The sequence below is a fragment of the Pecten maximus genome, chromosome 5, assembly GCF_902652985.1.
Source record: "Pecten maximus chromosome 5, xPecMax1.1, whole genome shotgun sequence".
In the NCBI taxonomy this organism is placed as follows: domain Eukaryota; kingdom Metazoa; phylum Mollusca; class Bivalvia; order Pectinida; family Pectinidae; genus Pecten; species Pecten maximus.
The window spans coordinates 8628087-8650996 of record NC_047019.1 but is presented as its reverse complement, the minus strand read 5'-3'; the positions used below and the strand labels follow the sequence as shown (position 1 = coordinate 8650996).

Sequence of the window (22910 nt, the reverse complement as noted above, 5' to 3'; positions counted from 1 at the left end):
CTTTGACACTTTTCATGAACAATAATATATTATTGGGAATAACTGGATATACTATTTTCGTGTGTTTCTCAACATTCAGCCTCGTTAAAAGTTCTTTGACAGCTGAGATTACACCCTGAAATTGAAGAAAGTTTGTATTGAGCTGATATATCTCTTTAAATTCTTGAAATGTATAGAAGGAACTTGTACCAGGATCTTTTACCAAATCATTAATTATTGTTACACCTCTGTTATGCCAGGACTTGTAAAAGACTGTCTTCCCTCCAATAGTTATACTTTTATTATACCAAAGAGGTATTGTCAATGTACCTGTCAGCCTTTTTATTTTTTCTTTCACTCCCTCAGCATCAATAAATTGTTTCCATGCTTTTAATCGCTCTTGTTGGCCCGGATGAAAGCGCGACGAGGGGTCTTACTGTGGGAGGAAGCACAACAGGAGTACCCAAGGGGTCGCGCAAATGACCACCACCATACCTTTTCACGACAAAACATTCAGATGAATAAGACGAAAGGGGTTACTTGGTTTGGCCGACCATTTGCTGACCATATGGTACTCCCAAGTTATATGATAACAACACCGATAAGAGGTTAAATCTAGGACATTCCCACGCTCTGGATACAAATACATCGAGCTGTTCAGCTCTTTGATTCACTTGTCATCAAACTTATGTCCACTCTCAGATCCTTACGATGAACGGATTCCTTGCTGTGCTGGCCTGTATGGTCGCTATTGTGAGTTCAGTCTTGATCTCTTGATCTAATTAACTTTTTCTCTATCTACGTCTTAGTTCTGTTGTGTATCAAACAAGGTAATGGACGTATTTCTCGGTTATCTTATCAACATTGCACAGTCACTTTCTCCTGATACAAATCTATATTTCTGTTCATGTTTTATCCCCATTTTATCAATTTTAAAATGGAATTATGGTTTCGTTCTCATGTTGCATTCTTTGTGTTTTTAAAGGTGCCCGGCACATTTTCTGATTCTGCAGTGATTCGTTGCAATTATTTTTCATGTAAACGTTGTTTTGACTGATTTAAAAAAAAAATCAGGAGTATATACCGCGAACCTTTTGTATGTTAATTGTTTTCAATAGTTACAACGGATTTTGTTTAAGTTGTCGCTTAAATTCTGTTGACATATTTTTTAAATTTTAATTTAATTTTTATTTTTAAAGCTAATGAGTTAGAAACAAAATAAAGCTCATTGTACAATAGTGTATAAGAATGCACCTAGGAATGACAATTAACTTCATGAAGTTATCATAATTTTTGAGTCCTGTTAACTTTATATTTCAGACATGTGCCATGACCACCACAAAGGCACCTCATCACCAGCACAATCACAACACAACACATCACCATGGTCACCACGCGACTCATCCGCCACATATCGGAGAGGGATTCGTCTTCAAGTACGACCAAACCTCGGTAATGTTCCTTATGTAAACAAGTCCTAATTAGTTCAATCATTTGTCAGAACTTTTTTATACGCTATATGATGTGTTAACATGTGTTATTACAACTTTCTCTTACCACGGACCCCGAGATATCCACAATTTTACCGGTGTGAGGTTTTCTTTTTTCACATATTTCACAGGGTTATCCCGCGGTTGCTAGGGGAAAATTGACAGAATCCTTCAACCTCTTGCTAAACACGAGGTTTGTGGAGTGTTTGGCAGCTTCAGTATCTTATTCCGAGGGTTGAGAAAAATATAATCTTTCAACCTCTTGGGGATGTGGCAGGGCAAATCTCAACCCGAGGAAGGGTAACTTTTATGTTGCCAAACAAGGGCTTCGCTTGCCGATTCCATTATTCTCAACTTTCGGGTTCAGATACTTAAGACTGCCAAACACTTGACAAACCTCGTGTTTGTCAACTAAAAAATCCCTCCTCGGGTTGAAGGATTCCTTCATTCACTTACCCTGGACAGGGATATCCGCCGTTTTACAAGGGTAAGATTTTATCATCTTACCCTACAGGAAAAGACAAACTACACGTGCTCTTTTCACGTTCTCAACAATTGTATTTCGTTACGTCAACAATACCATGACGTCACGTTGACAATTTAATAACGTCACATCAACATTTCCTTGCATTGATGTAACTTCAATATTAGATACATAGGAGGGTAGACAGTGTAAGAGAAAAATAATCATCCCCATGGAAGTGAGACAGGGGAATCTCAACTCTTGGTGAGATACTTAGACTGCCAAAAACTTTACAAACCTCGTGTTGTCAACTTAAGAATTTCCCTCCTCTGATTGAGATCCCCTTGTCTCACCACCGAGTGGGTGAAAGATTCTATTAATCTCACCCTAGGGTTAAGATTAGCTTAACGTGCCCATTGCACGTTCTCAACAATTGCATGACGTCGCCGCAACAATACAATGACGTCACGTCATGTCAACATTGTCTTACATTGATGATGCAATTACAATATTAGATTCAGACGAAGGTTACCAGGGTAAGAGAAAAATAATCATGGGAATAAGACGGGGGTGGGGTCTCAACCCACGGAGTAAAATTCTTAAGTTGTAAAGCCTTGTGTTTGGCAACTTAAGAATCTTCCCCTTCGGGTTGAGATTCCCCTGTATCAGCCCAAGGGGTTGAAAGATTCTTTTAATAATACAGTGTATATAAGATATCTTATATAATTTGGTAAAATACTGAATCAACATTGCTCAGCGAATTAATGACAACTTGGCTTGCCATATACACGTCTGCTTATCATGATTATTAAGCCAACTAAGCTTAAGAGAGATAGATTGAAAAATGGAGATATAAATATTGTTCATGTTTGCATGGAAGTTACCAGCAGGCTGTTCTCTCGGAAATGGTCTGTTTACCAGATGAAATCTTTCAGAAATCGCGTTAAAACTATGATTACAAATGGATATATACACCACTTCCACGACCATTAAAAGCTAAAAACAAACTACAGATATGTTTGTGGATTCAAAAATAGTAAATGTAAGAATGGCACGAATTCCCAACTCACGTTTCATATATATTTCTATTTATATATATTTATTATAGTGTGAACTAAAGAGTAATATCATGTTTTTAATTTTTTTTTTCATATTCATGATTTAGTATAAATTGTGTTTGTTACTCTATATATCCCTGGTACAATCCTTTTGAAAATAACTATTGATGTTCCATTTACACAGCACCGTATGGCCGTAGTCAGCAACCATCAATGCTGGATTTATAACCCGAGCGACGATGAAAAGAACAACATTGCAGACATTCACGTTCTTAGGAATCTCGAGGTAAGTTTCATTTCACTGTTTATCGCGGTTGTTCTAATCAGACCTTGTTCGCGGGTATGACATATCGCACAGCCACCTCTTGTTAACATTGTGCAGTAAACTTTTCAATTTCTGTGATATAAATATTTGCTGAGTATTATTTTCTCGGTATATTTAATGACCGCTAACATAGCGAAATTCAATCTACCGCGAATATTTCCTAATACACAGTATATAAATCGGTTGACACCAGGAAACCTTTTCGTATAGTTTGCATTATTAGATATATAATACTAGTGTTCCGCATACAAACTGATTCCAAAATAAATGCGATTTAAGCGGATTTACACACTTGAAATACTGATTTCTGCTGATAATATATATATTTATATAAATTGTATTTTATGTTTTTAGGCAAAACTCATCCAGTTGATTGACAGTAATCCCACGGGAACACCCTTGTCTCATGACGACCTTGCCCTCATGAGCACATCTCTCGCGCACACGTGCAAAGTAAACTTTCCAATCGCGACTCTAAATTAAATGTAGGCACATGAAAATAAAACATTTCCCTATAATTGACGAGATGTGTTATGTTTTATATGGAATTATACCACAGCTACAGTGTTAGAGTTGTAAATTTTACATTGATATTGTAGAAAAACATATGATGCATTATGTACCAGATATATATCGAACAAAGTAGTCAAGCCACGTTCTCTCGAAGTCTGATTACTTGGCTCTGCTTAAATACTCGCATAATTCGAAGTTTTTATGACGCCCACTGACATTGAGATGGCGTTGCCTGACTGTAATTCATCTGTAATCCATATGATTCAGGATATTTTCCTTACCGCCAAATCTGACGATCCTGCTTATTCATCGTAACGTTAATCGAGAAGAAATGACACCAATACTGACAATTGAACAGAAGCTTTAAGATAGCAGCTTCAATGTCCAGAACAACAGAGAATATCGATATAACGAAATAGACCATTGGAGAATTTTGAAGATCCGTAGAGACCCTTAGTTGATCCTTGGGGATCCTTGGGGACCCTTTGAGACCCCATGGAGACCCTTGGATACACCCTGGAGAAACTTCGAGACCCTTTGGAAACCCTTGGAAACCAATGGAGACCCTTGAAGATCTCTTGGAAACCATGAAGCATGAAAACAACAATGAGGAGAGGATTAAAACAACAAAAGCAAAATCAAATCTTCAGGAAAGAGATAAAAATGCTAAACCACAGATGTCGAAGTAGTATCTGAATTCATTAACCATATAGTTTCCAATCCGATACATAGAGAATATTACATAATCCATGGCGGTTACGCTTATTGGTCTTGATTAGAATCAATGATTTTTATGAATAAGTTTGCCTGTCCCTGTTGTAAAGGAAGTCACTAAAAAAGGGCTAAAACCCTCAGTGGATTAATAGAATCTAACAAGGGTCTATTCCGTGGACAGGGATATCTAAACCCGAGTGTAAGATTTTGGTCAGTTAGCACGAGGCTTGCCGAGTGCTGGTCAGCCAAACCCTTCCACGAATCATGTTTGATTATAGGCGCCATCCTCAATGCTCCTTGGAATGTGCGGCAAAATTGATGACGTCATCATTTATGACATGGTTAATCAACGAAAAAATGATGACGTTAAAGTTATTGTTAGCAGTCTCATAGTGTACGCCAGCTGTCTTTAACCCCCTGTGCGAGATCGGTTTTTCTCACATACTTCACAGGGTTATCTGGCGGTTGCTAGGGAGAAGATAAGTCGATCTAACACAGAGGGTAAAGACAGCTGGCACGCGCTGTATGACGCTGCTCTCAATAACGTAACGTCATCATTTTACGTTGAGTATCTATGTCTTAAAGGATTACGTCATTTATTTTGACGCACATTCCTAGGAGCATTGCAGATGGCGCGATGAAAAACTTTCATAAAAGCTTACATTTGCTTACAAGTATGTGAGAGAGAAAAAACATGAGTCTGTTCCGCAAACAAGGATATCTCAACCCTCGTGTAAGAGTTTGGCTGGCCAAACACCTACACTCGGGTTGAGATATCCGTGTCTACGGAACAGCCCGATCTTAGATTCTATTATTCTGTTACCCAGGACATGGATATCCGCATTCTTACAGGGGTTAGCTTTTCTCACACCTTTGCATATGCAAGATACATTTGTCCCATGTGGAACACCCATGTGGAACACCCATGTTGGATATCTCTATCCCACATAGGTGCACTGAGTGACCTCAGGTCCGGGACTACTTTTTAACTGCGTTACGTCACTGGCAAAACCCTTCTATTTGTTTATATGTATAACTTTCACAAATGCATTGTATCATTTTTCTATGTGTCATTTGAACAATTTATTTAATTGTGATTATTGACCTATAGATTCAGTCATATTGTAACTGTGCGTCGAGAGTTTTTTTTTTTTTTTTTTTTTCCGGGGAAGATAAGATATTTTTCGTTGTGCGAGCAAGCATTGGCGGAGGAATATAACGTGATGTCAAACATCAGTCGGCAGTTTCCGGAAAGCCGATCAGCTCTGACAAACATTAATAGGGTATACCATACTTGTTTTTCTCATCTTTCCAAATATGTAATTGGTTTTGTGGTAGGTCACCAAGAAAAAATACAAATTTCTACATGGGTTTGCCATGTTGAATCAATTTCCCCATGCATTTTACGAAAAACGTTTGAGAAAAATAGTCCATAGTATGTTATGTATGTCGGATAAAGAAATTATACACCCTCGGGTAGAATATCTCGGCAAGCCTCGGTTTTGACCCCAAATTTACACCCTAGGGTAGATATTCCCTATCCCACATACTTACATATGATTGACTCTATCAATCTCGCCCCAGAGAAAAGACTCTTGCACGTTCTCAACAATTGTATGACGTCGCAGCAACAATACAGGTATGACGTCACGGCAATATAATCACGTCAAGTCGACAATTAAATCGCGTCATGTCAACATTGTCTTGCATTAATGTATCGACAATATTACATACATAAGAGGGTAAACATTCCCATGGATGTGAGACTGAGGAATTCCAACTCTGGGTAAGATACACGGCAAGCCTCGTGTTTGGCGACTTAAGAATCTTTCCCCTCGGGTTGAGATTCCCATGTCTCGCCCCCAAGGGGGTAAATATTCTATAAATCTTTGCCTAGCAAACGCAGGGATAACCCTGTATAGTATGTGAGAAATTGCGATTCTACTGGTTGGAAACTTTGACTACATAAAAAGTTCTATGTAACTAGACGAGACCAACAAGCTCACAAAATATTTCATAGGCTAACAAATGTAAACCAACCAGAATGTGAAAAAAATCATGAAAAGAAATCAGACAACTCGGATGACAAATGCAGTCATGTGATTAATGTAATGGTGATGGTCATGCAAATTGTTTTTGAGCAAATGCTGAACGTGGTTCTTAACATGCTTTATAAATAATTGTTAAAAAAGGTGTCATGTTTTATATGACCATATGGCATCGTGACTATCCTTTATAGTCGAAACAGCACTGATAATACTTCGAGTCGAGGTCAATCCCAGATATCGGTTATAATGCACTGGACAGTTCTTCATTGTCAAATTCTTGCGCCCGTAATCACACGTCAATGATGCATAGAGTCCTTGGTTTTCTGGCATGTATGGTTGCCATGGTGAGTATATATATTTACAAAATTTTGTTAGTTTGAATGTATGATTCGCCTAACGCCATTTTATGATATCTTAGTTGTTACATACTTTGTGACCTTATTATTTTGTCCTATGCATAAAAATTAAGCGCTTGGTATGATGTGACGTAACTGTGCCCCAAACCAGTCCGAGTTTCCGCTGACCCTGACACCATGTCTGGCGTACCAGACGTCGTCTAACTGTCAGATGTAAGTCTTGTGTCAGGGCCAGAGGAAAATTAAATCATGGGAAAGTCTTATATTATATTGTATCACATTACGACCCATCGATAATTGCAGTCATTTAGGGTCACACAATTCTAGATTAGAAGAATTTTCACAAAAAGAAACACGTCATTAGAAAAGAAATATTAAAAGGATTAAAATCTATAAATCTATTAAAAATTGTACAAGAAACGAACTGCTTCCAAAACGCATTTTTTTTCTCCTATAACGCTTATAGTGCCATCGCCATCAATATGTTCATGACAAGATATAACATAAAACCCAATTAAATTACAATGACTCGACACACTGAGTGCTTAGTTTATTTCTTTACAAATATCAACAAGATTTGCAATGCTCAAAAACACACCCCTCTCTCGTCAGAATACCAATGACCTTAACACCCCAGTCCCATCCTTTATTGAATATCTCATCGCTTTCAAAATTTAACAAAGGTATATGTCTATGAATATATATATATATATGAAAACAAAACAGCCGAACTAGCACAGACACTTACTCGTCAACGTGGTATCACATGCATCGTACCCGCTTTCCAACTCGGAAACCCTCGGCACTTTCCGCCAACCGACACTCGCATGCCATACGACGGTCCTCTCCGAAATAGGAGAAAACAATTTCATTCTTAATCATTCCATTTAAATGATTTAAATGATATCTCTGATGGTACAGATCTATTGCACTGGAAAAATAAGAGGCCCAGTGGGCCTGCATCGCTCACCTGGATATTTCAGTAATCATGGCAAAATATTTAAAGCTACATTCCAATTGTATTTCTACCTTTTTTGGTCCAGGTGATCTAAAAATGAAATTTGCAGAAATTGTTTGGATAAAGCATGCAGCGAGACATTAAAAGGTTGATCACAGGCAAGAGAGGGAGGATATTTGTTTCATAAAATATAGATACATATGTATGCAATAGTTACGGCCAATGCGTAAAACACGAAATAACAGCTTTGTCTTTACGATTTCTTCTACTTTTTATGACATTACCTCATTTATGTTACACCTTACTTGAATTGCAGTGTTTACCGTTGAGACAATTATTGTTGCTAGTTCAGGGTTTTTTTTAAATTCGTTATTAATAGTTTTGAGTAGGAAGATTGCAGTTTCATGACATTGAACGCATATCGAGAAATCTTTTGCTGAGACAATTATTGTTGCTATTTCAGTTTTTTTTTAATTCGTTATTAATAGTTTTGAATAGGAAGATTGTAGTGTCATGACATTGAACGCATATCGAGAAATCTTTTGCTAAGATAAAGATTTTCTGATTTCAACATAATATCTCCATTAATCCATTATTGGCCGATAAGCTTATTGTCATACATCTATACATCTACATAGCGCCGTATCATAAGGAGAATAAACAAACACTAGCATAACATGTTGTGGAAGATAGGTATTTCAAATCTTAGTATAAGGACTAACAAGGTCTAACATTTTCTTTATATCGGAAATTCAAATTAGTAGGAGTTTAAAATATACAGTATCAAGGTAAGCCAAACAAGAGAAATTTAATTTACCTGATGATAAGGAGAAATTTGTATCAAGTCTGTTCGTCTTAAAAAAATTTTTTTTGTTTTTTTGTTTTTGAAAATTGCACTCGAAGGTTCTACAAATCATGTCTGTATTATAGATATACTAAAAAGTTGAATCAATATAGTTACAAATCGTTCATGTATGATTTTGATGAAAAATCAGAGGCAAAATCAAGCACTTAATTTAAAATTTGAAATATTCCCTATAATATTTTGAAGTAATAATTATATAAACAATACCCTTTCCATGTTAGATTTTCAGTGATTTTTAGTGTATTAATTATTTCAGACGTGCGCCATGACAACCACAAAGGCACCACCTCACCATGGTCATCACGGGACACACCCACCTCCTATCGGAGAGGGATTTATTTTCAGATACGACCCTAATGCGGTAATAGTATTCATACTGGTGTTCAACATGATTTTCTATTGACATAGCTTTTCAGATGTTCAATATAATCTGTCTTGAGGACGTGAAAAAAAAATCTCCAACTCTACGAGTGCTATTCTTTGTTACCTAACCCGAGGGATAAATAATCAAGAATATCACCCCTTGGACTGGAGATTTCTCAGTCACTTTTTTTTTTTTTTTTTGGCATACAATAATTAATTTGTTTTCGTAATACTATTTCATTGTTTACACAGCGCCAAGTTGTTCACAAATTCAAAAATGATGACATTGTAACGCAATGTTGACGTGACGTCATTGTATCCTTGCCTTGACGTCATTGTAACGTTGTCAGTACGTGCCATATGTCATACCCTAGAGGCTGACAGAGAAACCACATCCTAGGGGACGACAGAGAAAATTTGAAGTTAAGCGGGCGACAAATCTTTAAATGATCCGCGAAATGATATGCATTGCATGCCGGGATACTGCAACATATCTTAATGGTAATTTTAGTGATACATAGAAAACGTTCATCATTAATCTTTTGAAATCAATTCGAAATTGTTGTTATATTTATACGCAAAGATTAAGATTATTGCAAATATCGACTTTTTTCGACGGATAAGAGTTCTGTGTATTACAATAAACATTTGACAACACCTCAATTTTAGCCCGCAGTGGTGAGCGTCAGCCCAGGCGAGGAATATTCCAAGCTTTATTTTTAGGCGACATAAAATAATAATGTCTTTAAAACTGGTACTTACATTGTAAGCTGTATTGTTATCTGCTTGATATTCAGCTTGAAATGATTTGACGGTTAGGACGGGTTTTCTCATACTTAGCATGGTGTGACCGGGTTGGATATCTTTCTACTGTGCGAAGGTACATTTCAATGTGACAACACTATAAAAATGTACGGCAGTGGTCCCATTATCCGTTAGCGCCGTTGTAACGTAGGACAAGCTGGTCAGATTTAAGAGTTTGGGAACGAAAATATAACCCAAGAAATTACACAGGAAATATTTATAATTTATTATCAACAATACAGGAAATATTTATAATTTATTATCAACAAATGCATACTCACAAAGAAATTAGATAATTCCCTTTATGAACCTCCATGATATATTCACTCGTCACCAACACGGATTTAGATCAGGCAAATCCTGCATCACACGACTACTCGAGTCCATGGAAAACTCTGCCAATTGCCTTGATTTCGCGATTTCGATATGTAAACTATACGCGTTGGGGTAATTTTCGCGATCGATCCACATTCGTTTGTAATTCGAGATTTAGCAAATTGTTATCAAAATAATACCCGGTGGGGGAATATTAGCCTTCAAAAGGACTCTGTGTAATTAACGTTAATTTCCCACTCACGTAAATGTCCACGTTTACAGTATCTCAGCAATATGGTCCAGAAAGTGTCAATGAACGAATTCACATCAGAATCCATAGCTGTCACAAGCGGGGTACCACAAGGAAGTGTAATAGGGCCAACTCTCTTTCTTATCTATGTAATCGACATGCTCGACATGTCAAACTGTACAATAAAGATGTTTGCGGATGACACAAAATTATACACCGTTATAAACACAGACAACGACAGTCAAGACCTAATCAAAACAATACTAATCTTATGTGTTATTGGACAAAACCGTGGCTTATGCTGAAAGACATAGAAAAACACAAGCACCTAAAGATTGGACAGTCCCAAGAGGACTGGACCTACACTATCAGACAAATGGGATAATATCACATATGTACAAAAATTGAACTTCGAGAAGGAACTAGGAGTGTATGTTGCAAACAAGACAATCGGACTATTGTTCAGAACATGAACGTCCATGCCCCCCCCCCCCCCCCCCCCCCCCCCCCCCCCCCCCCCCCCCCGTGCAAAGAAGATGTATGTTTTGGCTCTATACAAAACACTAATTCGTGCAATTCTAGAATGTGCCAAACCTATTTTATCTGCGAGTTCCAAAGCAAACAAGATACTAGGGAACAAAGGATTTCTAAATATATATGGACACACTGAAGCTACCAGGTGACATACGTTTAATGAAATGCATGTACATAATTGTCAGCAACCGGAAGTCCGAAAACGTACGCGTCGGTGTATGGTATGAAAAAAGGAAAGAACTGTCGATACATTTCTTCAATTAAGACATCTTATAATGATGTCAACTGTGTGAAATACTGTGTTCGAAATACTAAAGCACGTTCACGGTCGCTCTCCAGTACCTCAAACAAGCATATCAAAATCCAAATATAAGTTCAGCACAGCAAGGAAAAGCACAAAGTACAATCTCACTCCTCAATCCTCACTTAAAAGAATGGCTACACGACAGCTGATTCGCAGAGCAGCGATATCCTAGCTGCGTACCTCCCGCGCACGTATCACGAAGGTTTGGTTTGGTTTGGTTTGGTTTATTTTGTTTAACGTCCTATTAACAGCTAAGGTCATTTAAGGACGGCCTCCCGTGTGTGCGAAATGTATGCGTGTGATGAGTGCGTATGTGTGTTTTGGGAGGTCGTCCCACTCCTAATTTGCTGAGCGCTAAGCAGGAGCAGCAACTACCATTTCTAAAGACTCTGGTATGTCTCGGCCAGGGGACAGAACCCAAAGCCTTCCTCACAGGGGCGAACGCTCAACTAAAGGCCAAAAGAGAGGCATTGTCAAGGGAGACATTAGGAAGAAGAAAGTTAAGAAAGAAGAGCAAAGATAAGATCCCAAGTTAAGTCGCCTTTTACGATCATGCAATGGGGGCAGCAGGCACAATTCTTACGCCCTACCTGCAGGGCATGTATCACGAAGGAAGGACATATGTCCCTCCAAAGTGCAAGTACATGAATATGCACCATACTGAACTTGATAAAACTACAAGAAAAGCAGTTTAATCCTTATATATAGCAAATATCCGTATAAAATATTAATACAAAAATCACGTGCCAGTCAATTTTAACGCTGCATGTCAGCTAGGCAAATATGCCCTGTCAAGGCTGCCGTACATTTCTATTCCGGGGCAACTCATGAACCTAATTTATATAATTACCTGTATATGGAAAGTCATACAGACATTTACAAACTTAGCAATACAATTACTGTATTTACGTTATAATAAAGATCAGAATACAACTTTAACCAACTAAGCATGATAATACTATCGGCAATGTATACATGTATGACAATATCAGCTGATATATGCACGAGTACTACGTCTCCTAACCGCTACACGCACAAGACATACATACATTTAGCGAAAATACGAAACACTCAAAGAGACAAATTAGTGAAATACTCACCGCAGACTGAATTCCATGCCTGTATCCGTGTGTGCTATTTAACCGACTACACGTAAACACAACAAAGCTATTGTTCACGGCATACCTTACCTGTGTTGACGCTCACAAAATCGCACGTGCACTTCCGCTCGATCCGTACTTACATTCGTGCCATATACAGCTACGTGAACAAACTAACCACGAAACATACGTAAAATACATGCGATCGTGACATCCGTCGTCATGTAAACTAAGATGTTGCTAGGGACTGAAACCCGTAGAAAACAGATGAACGATAAAGTAAAGACGTATCTGAATGAGACCACTTAATTAAAAATATGAACTTTAAATATCAGGTTGATAACGAAAGAAAGCAAATCTTTTTTTGCATCGTGAATCAATTAATATCAAGAAATACAATTAATAACATTAAGAAAAAGCAAATGTATCAGTGCGAAAATAAATGATATAATTACCATTGTCAGATATACATGTATTTATCCTGCAACTGCCACCGCATTGTCGGAATACACCCACCGTATATATTTTTGCTGTATACGGCAGTGACGGAAAACAGCTGTATTTTGGAATCTTTGCACGTGCGTCAGTTCGACTGACCTACTTCAAAGTGAAACTACGTTTAAAAGGCGAACATATTTCTATCATTTTTGACACCGTTTCACTTCAAAATGATTATTTTTATGAGTATTTTTATGACTGTTGCAGGATAAAAAGAATACATGGTCAGTGTCTTAAAATATAAGTTGTATTTTTGGCTCGGGACAGAAAGACAAAAGTGGCTCGCCAAGGCTCGCCACTTTTGTCTTTCTTTACCCTCGCCAAAAATACAGCTTATATTTTAAGACACTGACCATGTATTCTCTATGTATTGGGCAGGATAGAAACACGTAGCTGCGATAAAGTAGCTCTTAACGACGGACGGACAACAATTACCAGAGTCAATTATATGTATTAGACCGCAGGATTGAAAGACGTAGCTGAGATAATGTAGCTTTTGAGGACGAACGGACAATTTCTGACAAAAAATGGTCGTCGTCAAAGCTACGATTTTCCTCCATTGACAGTCGTGTTGTGAAATAATGAACCCCCAAAAAATTACAATTAACGGATGTTGTGTAATTTTGCAACATTATTTGGTATGATTGAACAAAAATTAAATGTTTTCAGACGAGATGGCGTCAGAAAACATTTAATTCGCACATTCCAATATTATACTACTTAGAGTTGTCTCAGTCATCCACCGTGACACTTCCTAGAGAACCCTCGCAATGATGCTGATCCAAATATGGTATTTATGACCATATATGGATGGTCAGATATCTATTACCTATTTTTCAGCCGAAGAAAATGCATCTTATTTTGAGTGATGATTCAGTTTCAAAATGTTTTACCTCGCTTACCGAGGTATATAGCTCTGAACATGGTTATCTGTTGAAATATTGTGAGAAATCACATCAGCATAATTTTATTTCGGCTTCCTTATAAAGAAATTGACCTTGACATTTGTATCAAAGATAACGATATTTGAATGAATTTTCCTGTATGTCTTGTTCTTTTTAGATTTGACTATTAATTGTCGAAGAAATAACATAATGTGCAGGCTTGTGAGTTGGATATTGATAATAGAAATTAAAAAAAAAAGCATATAGGTGAATCACATCGTGTTTCCTACACTATCGGTAGTGGGACCGGTCTCATACCTACCGGATAGCAGTTAATTCCTTTTAAAAACACGTACCGTTGTGATGGGCCATAAAATATACCATAGATACATTTTTCATTTAAGTAATATCAAACATGTTGGAAAAGACACAATTAGTGTTTGAAAATATTCAAGAAATTACGGAATAATTTGACAAAGTATGAAATAGTGTTTACTTACTCTATTCAGCATCGTATGGCAGTGGTCAACAATCACCAGTGTTGGATCTACCACCCATCAGATGACGAACAGAGACACATCAAGGATATACATGTCCTCAGGAACCTTGAGGTAGGCTGGTTTCCCTTCTCTCCGCGTGAGTAACCTCGAGGTAGGCTGGTTTCCCTTATCTCCGCGTGCTGGTTTCACTTATCTCTGCGTGAGGAACCTCGAGTTAGGCTGGTTTCCCTTCTCTCCGAGTGAGGAACCTCGAGGTAGACTGGTTTCCATTATCTCCGAGTGAGGAACCTCGAGGTAGACTGGTTTCCATTATCTCCGCTTGAGAAACCTCGAGGTAGACTGGTTTCCATTATCTCAGAGTGAGGAACCTCGAGGTAGACTGGTTTCCCTTCTCTCCGAGTGAGGAACCTCGAGGTAGACTGGTTTCCATTATCTCCGAGTGAGGAACCTCGAGGTAGACTGGTTTTCATTATCTCCGAGTGAGGAAGCTCGAGGTAGACTGGTTTCCATTATCTCAGAGTGAGGAACCTCGAGGTAGACTGGTTTCCCTTATCTCAGAGTGAGGAACCTGGAGTTAGACTGGTTTCCCTTCTCTCCGCTTGAGAAACCTCGAGGTAGACTTGTTTTCATTATCTCAGAGTGAGGAACCTCGAGGTAGACTGGTTTCCCTTATCTCAGAGTGAGGAACCTGGAGGTAGACTGGTTTCCCTTCTCTCCGCTTGAGAAACCTCGAGGTAGACTTGTTTTCATTATCTCAGAGTGAGGAACCTCGAGGTAGACTGGTTTCCCTTATCTCAGAGTGAGGAACCTGGAGGTTGGCTGGTTTCCATAATCCCCGAGTGAGGAACCTCGAGGTAGATTGGTTTTCGTTATCTCTGAGTGAGGAACCTCGAGGCAGTCTGGTTTCCCGTCTCTCCGAGTGAGGAACATCGTGGTATGCTGGTTTCTCATATCTCCGCGTGAGGAACCTCGATGTTGGCTGGTTTCCCTTCTCTCCGAGTGAGGAACCTCGAGGCAGGCTGGTTTCCCTTTTCTCCGACTGAGGAACATCGTGGTATGCTGGTTTCTCATATCTCCGAGTGAGGAACCTAGAGTTAGGCTGATTTCCGTTATGTCCGAATGAGAAACCTCGAGGAAGATTGGTTTCCCTAATCTCCGAGTGAGGAACCTCGAGGTTGGCTGGTTTCCCTTATCTCCGAGTGAGGAACCTCGATGTAGGTTGGTTTCCCTTCTCTCCGCGTGAGGAACCTCGAGTTAGGATGGCTTTCATTTTCCCCGAGTGAGGAACCTCGAGGTAGATTGGTTTCCCTTCTCTCCGCGTGAGAAACATCGAGGTAGACTGGGTTTCTTTATCTCCGAGCGAGCTATAATAACCATGTCCATGCTATAAGGAACCTCGAAATGTTAGGTTCCCTCATCTCCGAGTGAGCTCTCAGAATCATGTTCACGATCTTAAGAACTTCGAGGTATTCCTGCTCCCCTCATCTCCGAATGAGTTCTGATAATTATATTATTGAAAGTGTGTATGTTTTCTTTCTCATTCCTCAAGCTTTATGTTTTTACTTTGCCAAATATACTCTAAATAAATTGATATTAGATGTTTGCTTCTATTACATATATTTATATATATATATGTATATTTATTACATACATTCTGCATTATTTTTATCAATAGGCAAAACTTATCCAGTTGGTTGACAACACACCACACGGAACGCCCTTGCCTCATGGCGACCTAGCCCTGATGAGTGTGACACTCTCGCACATATGTAAGATTGACTGGCCAATCATTACTCTTAACTGAATATCGAAACTGTGTCATCATAACGAAATAAACAAATCTCTCTCATATATCGCCTTGTTGGATAGAATTTATCGAAGTATAAGATGTGTAAGAAATAGAGGATATCTAACAGTGTCTTCAGTAATACCAAAAGTATTTCACATGTGTGGCTAAAATTTGATATTTTTCACGAGTGCGTTATTACTGAAGATACTGTTAGACATTCTGTTTATTACATTTTGTAGCAAAATATACCGAGGAAGCTCATTCTCTTCAAGAATTCATAACAGTCCCCTGTCAACGGTTCACGAATGTACGCCAAATCGTGACGTTATGTATTCTATGTTGCATTATGACGTCATATAAAATGACGGAGAGCTATATGCAAATCTTAATTTTCCTCATTGTCGTTTGTAAGCAGTGTTCTGATTGGTTAACTCAGAAAAAAAAGATTTTTCATTTGTGAAAAATATCTTCTTCTTTTTTTTTAAGTTTGAGTGAAAAATATCAATTGTACAAATTCGCACCTGTGTTCTGAAATAAAATAAATTCTAACTTGCAAAAAACTATCACTTTATACCAAAGAAAATCAATTTCCCCATGTGTACATATTTTCTACACAAGTTTATAGATCGCTACAACGGCTTTTTGTTTAAATTTCTTTTACAAAAAATATAACATTGTATTTTAAACATTTACATATTAATTTTGCTTTAATTGTTTGAAGTAAAGTTCTGAGATAGATGGATTCCGATTCATTCCCAGGTAAGTATTTAGGAGGTAACTCTTGATTTGTCTCCATAGCTAGACTAAGTACAGTTCAACCCTCCCCAGTACCGCTACTAATCCGTCCCAAAATCAGTTCCGCTAAGTACTAAACCCCGGCATATACTGTCCGGGTAAAGAGTGACGAAATACCCTCAACATCATTTATAGTATAGATTATTATTATTATTTTAATATTTGATTTCTTATTAACTCGACTTTGTAATAATAATTGTAATAAAACAATACAGGGCAACATATGTAATAAAATAACACTTGATATACGGCATAAAAAATTCGGATATAGTCGGTGACATAAAATTTGTTTTTAACGGTAATATTTTTCTTTTACATTTTACCAAACTCCTGGCTCTTTCCTCACATCCTACCTGTCCCTCGCCCCAGACTAAATCTAATTTAAAGCATGTTCCATCTCCTTACAAGGAATAGCTACCACATGGGACTGTAATACGGTCCATGCCTGAAATATATTTCCTAGCCAACACAGGGGACCGTAACAGATCCATGCTTAAAATATATTCCCTAGCCACCACGGGGGACTGTACCAGGTCCATGCTTTAAATATATTTCCTAGCCAACACAGGGGACTGTAACAGATCCATGCTTAAAATATATTCCCTAGCCACCACGGGGAACTGTACCAGGTCCATGCCTAAAATATATTTCCTAGCCACCACAGGGGACCGTAACAGATCCATGCCTGAAATATATTCCCTAGCCACCACGGGGGACCGTAGCACAGTACATGCCTCAAATATGTTGCCCAGCCACCATAGGGGACCGTAACAGATCCATGCCTAAAATATATTCCCTAGCCACCACGGGGTCTGTACCAGGTCCATGCCTAAAATATATTTCCTAGCCACCACAGGGGACCGTAACAGATCCATGCCTAAAATATATTCCCTAGCCACGACGGGGGACTGTACTATGTCCATGCCTAAAATATATTTCTTAGCCACCATAGGAGACCGTTACGCGTAATCTGCATCAAATATATTGCCAAGCCATCACAGGGTACTGTAAAACAAGTGTAATCAATGATTGCGAAAGCTCACCGGCGGCAGCAATCACATTATGCATTCGTTTTTTTTATGTATGTATAAGCATGTCATTTTAAATTGTACATCATATAATATCGCTCCTAGACCTCTAATGAATGTATAAACCAAGAAGGGTGTGGACTTACAAGCTTTCCAAAACTTACCTCCAAAATCTTTAAAGAGGGTTTTTGTGCCAAAAAAAATTAAGTACACTAAATGGTAAAATGCCAAAAAATCACATTTTTTTTCTGCATGAATTTGCCGTAACATCACTCCTGGACCTCTAATGAATGCATAAACCAAATTAGAAGGGTGATTGGTTTATACTTTTGGACTTACATGTACATGTACCCCCAAAACTTTAAAGTGAGTTTTGGTGCCAAAAAAGTAAAGTCCACAAAATGGTAAAATGCAAAAAAAAGATAATTTTTTCCTATATGATTTTGCTATACCATCACTTGTAGACTTCTGACATAATCCCTACCTCCCATATATTGCCTAGCTACATGTATCACAGGGGACTGTTACTTAATCCCTACCTCCAATATATTGCCTAGCTACATGTACCACAGGGGACTGTAACATAATCCCTACCTCCAATATATTGCCTAGCTACATGTACCACAGGGGACTGTAACATAATCCCTACCACCAATATATTGCCTAGCTACATGTACCACAGGGGACTGTAACATAATCACTACCTCCCATATATTGCCTAGCTACATGTACCACAGGGGACTGTAACATAATCCCTACCTCCCATATATTGCCTAGCTACATGTACCACAGGGGACTGTAACATAATCCCTACCTCCCATATATTGCAAAGCTACCGCAGAGGGCTCTAATATGATCCTTCCTTGCGTCCCATATAGTGCCTAGCTACATATATCACATGGGACCACAGGGTACCGTAACATAAACCTTACGTCTCACATAATACCTAGCTACCATATAACTATTACATATCATATGCCTCCAATGCAGCACATATCTCCCTCAGGGGACTGTAATATGATCCTACCTCACATATAGTACCTAGCTACTCCTACTCTTCTCGTCCCTGCTGTCCCAACTCTAATCTCTTCTCCCACCCCTTCCGTCCCTCCCTCCCTTCCCTTCCGTCATCGCTGTCTCATCTATCATCTCTTCTCCCTCCCCTCCCCCTCCCCTGCCGTCCCTACTGTCTCATCTCTCATTTCTACTCCCTCGCCCCCCCCCCCTACCGCCCATCCCGTCCCTTCCGTCCCCGCTGTCACAACCCTCACCCCCACCCCCACCCCTCATCTTCGAATACTATAGTATAAAAATACATGTAATTTGCACTTGAAAATTAAATCGCATCATGCTATAATATATTAGATATCCATGGTATCAATCAATTTAAAACATGATGTTCAATTAACATATGGAGTCATGCAAAATAATATTAAACATCAAATTTTAATTAAATGCAGACCGGTATATACATGTACAATTATAAACTGACCCATGTTTACACTGTGAATATAGAATGTGTCCCCTTTTCATTCATTCATTCATATATTTATTTCCTCCATAAGTGAAGAGTTACATGAACAAATATGAATACAAACAATAATAGGTGCAAAGTAATGACAAAAAGGTGAGAGGACATATTTTAAAGACAAGGGAGAAAACAAGATAAATAAATATATAATAAATAAATAAATTGATGGACAAAAATGTTCCAGAGATACTACCATTAGTCAAATTATAAACACATGTTAATTTACAGGTAAGCGTAAGCTTAACTGTTGGCTACCAACAATTATATTTCAGTATATCTATTGTATAAGTACAGGTATAAATACAGATATAAAGTTGCACCAATACAGGAAGTGTTACAGAGTATATAAGAATGTGATTACTGAAAGGTCAGGGCAGATACTTTATCTGCGAAATAAAGACAATCTTGAACGAAAGAATATACGACGTCATCCTCACCAAGAGCAAGAACAATGTTATCATTTGGACGGCCAAGAATGATATTGATTTGTTCTTCCCTGTCAGCTTGGTCTAACAGAACATATACAAGGACGGGATAAATATTCACAACTTTTGTAAAAAAATGCATCTCTAATTGTGACTATATCTATATTTCTACAATCTAAAATACAATGGGCAACAGCATCTGGGACAGATAAATTGCATTTAGCACAGTGCAGCTCACAGTCAGGGGGAGTAATCCATAATTTGGAAACGCGTTTACAAATACCAGATAAAAATGGAGAGACTTTGGAAATGGACCACAAAATCGAGGGAGAAAATTCCATGTGAATATTCCTAAACCTGCGCAGCTCACAATTTAATGGGAAACGCTGTTTCCATTGATTACTTTCTTCAAGACGTAGAACATTTCTAACAATATGTTTCCATGTGTATTTGCTTGGTATGCATGTTGACTCTAAGTAATCGTACACAAATGACTGCAAATCGTATTCATGAAAAATCTTCCACTCGTCGAAAATAAAACCTGTTTTTGACTTATATATACCTAAATACATATGGTATAAACGTAACAAAAACAACTGCTTCGCAGTACATACAGACTTAACATTACATATAGCAACAAGAAATCTTAACTTACATTGTTCAATATATACAGAGAGAGATACTAATCCTAACATTCCCAATGCAATATCTGACCTAGTACGTATCGGGAAATTCTGTAAAAGTTTTGCGCATAGATGGTGTGTAGTCTCTAGTCGCCGCAAATCAGTTAAAGAAAGCGCGAACCAAAGCTCACAACCAAACAAAGCTCTAGAAAGAACAATAGATTTGTAAAGTTTCAAATTTGTAAGAGGATTAATTCCTGTGCCAAGTAAGTTGCACTGCATAAGCGCAAAGGTTTGTCCACGCAGCTTATGCACAATTTCGTCTATTTCAGGACGACCAGGTCGAAACTTGTCCACGTGAATACCAACATGTGTAGTATAAGAGGACTCTAGTACCTCTTTTGACCCAAGGAACCACTTGCGTTTCGTATTTACAAAAGCATTTCTTTTTTCATTAAAAACAATAACAACAGATTTCGAAGCGTTGTATTCAAATCTCCAATTACAGCTATATTTATGGCAAGTATGCATTAAGTTGTCAAGATTACGTTTGGATAGTGAGAGAAGAACAATGTCATCTGTTTGAGTAGGACAAGTGACGTTAACGTCTTGAATGGAAAATGAAGACTTAGAAGCACATAATTCATTTAACAGATCATTAATATACACAGAATAAAGCCAAGGAGAGAGAATACTCCCTTGCCGGCTTCCCTGACATATGGGAAACCATTTTGAAATAAAACCTTGATAACGAACTGCACTGTGCATATCTTTATATAATGAAACAATGACATTAATAAAATCACGTTTAAAACCTAGAGATATAAGTTTGACAAACAGACCCTTATGCCAAACGCAGTCAAAAGCTTTGGCAGCATCCAAAAAACAAGAATACAATTTACTGTTGTTTTCACCAGAGTAAATAACAGATTCATGTACAAGATATGACGTCATAGTGCTACTGACGTTTTTCTGAAAGCCATTTTGTAAAGGATTAACTTTAAATAGGTTTTCATTAACTAGTCTGTTGAGGATGAGTTTTTCATAGACTTTAAGAATAACAGGCATTAGAGAAATAGCTTGATAACTGTTAGGATCAGATTTTGGCTTATTATGACCTTTATAAAGTGTACAAATAATGCCCCTTTTGAGATCCTTCGGAACAAAAAAATATTTTTTAAAAGCATTGAAAAGTTTACATAGACAATGGTTAACACGATCATCTGCAAAAAATAAGATGTTCATAAACAACTAAGTCAACACCTGCAGCTTTACCACGGGGGAGATTAATACAGACAGTTGTGACCTCAACAGAAGTGAAATCAGTCAGCGAAGTGTTACTACATTGAGAATCGTTTTCCATAAAACTTTTAAAAGTGTTCTCAACTTCCAAACTAAATGAATCGTTATAATTTACATTAAATGATTCTGTGTAAATTTTGGAAAAATAATCTCCCCAGTGCAGTGCAAGACTAGGTGGATCTCTCACAGTAACGTCTTCAAATTTCATTTCCGGCCCCAGAATCACCGCACGAGTCCTTACGTCGAGACTTAATCATCGACCAAAACGATTTCTGATTCAAGTCAGCGGAAGATTCTAACTCCGTATTTAAGTTCACTAGATGAGCTTCTGAGAGCTGTCTATGTTTTAAACGAAACTTTCGTTTGCTTCCTTATATCGAACAAACGAAACAGAGTTAGAGTCACGAGGTCTTCCGTGGGAAATCCATACACACCGAAGTCTCCACATTTCCTTATGCAAGGCCTTCAGTTCACCCTTCCAGTAGGGTTTCAGGAATGAACGGAATTTGCGTTTCTTAAGCGAAGCCTCCGATGCAGAGTATAGACAAGATGTAATATCTCTGGTAAATATTTCAATGTCTTGTTCAGATGCCAAGACGCGTTCGCACAAATCAGAATTTAATAAATGTGAATGGAGTGATTGGCGAAAGTTTTCGGAGTAATCAGAACCATCAGCTGAATTCCATTTAAATGAGGTACGCGGCAATTGCTCACACGTGGTTGGAATGTCGACATGGAAACATAATTCACAGAAAATCGGACGATGATTAGATACATCAAGATAACTCTCGTTGAGCACTCGACATTCCTTAATAAGGTCATGTTTGCTGGATTCAATGATCAGACGATCAATCAGGGAAGATGAGCCGTCATCAGAGTGAACATAAATATGAGTAGGACCCTTGCACAAACAGGAAGTTGTTACCGCGAAGAGCTGATGACGATTCAAAACAGCTTGAAGTTGGTGACCTCGGTTGTTCTCGTATCCGTTGATTCTGGGTCCACTTAACCGTGCATGATAATAACTGAACCTTCAGAAAGGAACGACGCGCAGAATTCATTTAATTTGGCAATATATTCGGAGAAAATGTTTGCG

At 38.1% G+C, this 22910-nt stretch overlaps 2 protein-coding genes across 2 annotated transcripts; both read left to right on the top strand.

The window, feature by feature from the left end:
* The first annotated feature begins 610 nt into the window (after positions 1-610).
* Positions 611-3838, top strand: LOC117327048. The gene is made up of 4 exons (XM_033883872.1): positions 611-732; positions 1300-1431; positions 3175-3276; positions 3670-3838. The coding sequence occupies exons 1-4, from the start codon at positions 691-693 to the stop codon at positions 3796-3798; spliced, it is 405 nt and encodes a 134-aa protein (XP_033739763.1). The 5' UTR covers positions 611-690; the 3' UTR covers positions 3799-3838.
* A 2909-nt stretch (positions 3839-6747) lies between these two features.
* LOC117327047 lies at positions 6748-16172 on the top strand. Its single transcript, XM_033883871.1, has 4 exons — positions 6748-6934; positions 9026-9130; positions 14331-14432; positions 15997-16172. The coding sequence occupies exons 1-4, from the start codon at positions 6890-6892 to the stop codon at positions 16123-16125; spliced, it is 381 nt and encodes a 126-aa protein (XP_033739762.1). The 5' UTR covers positions 6748-6889; the 3' UTR covers positions 16126-16172.
* The last annotated feature ends 6738 nt before the right edge of the window (positions 16173-22910 follow it).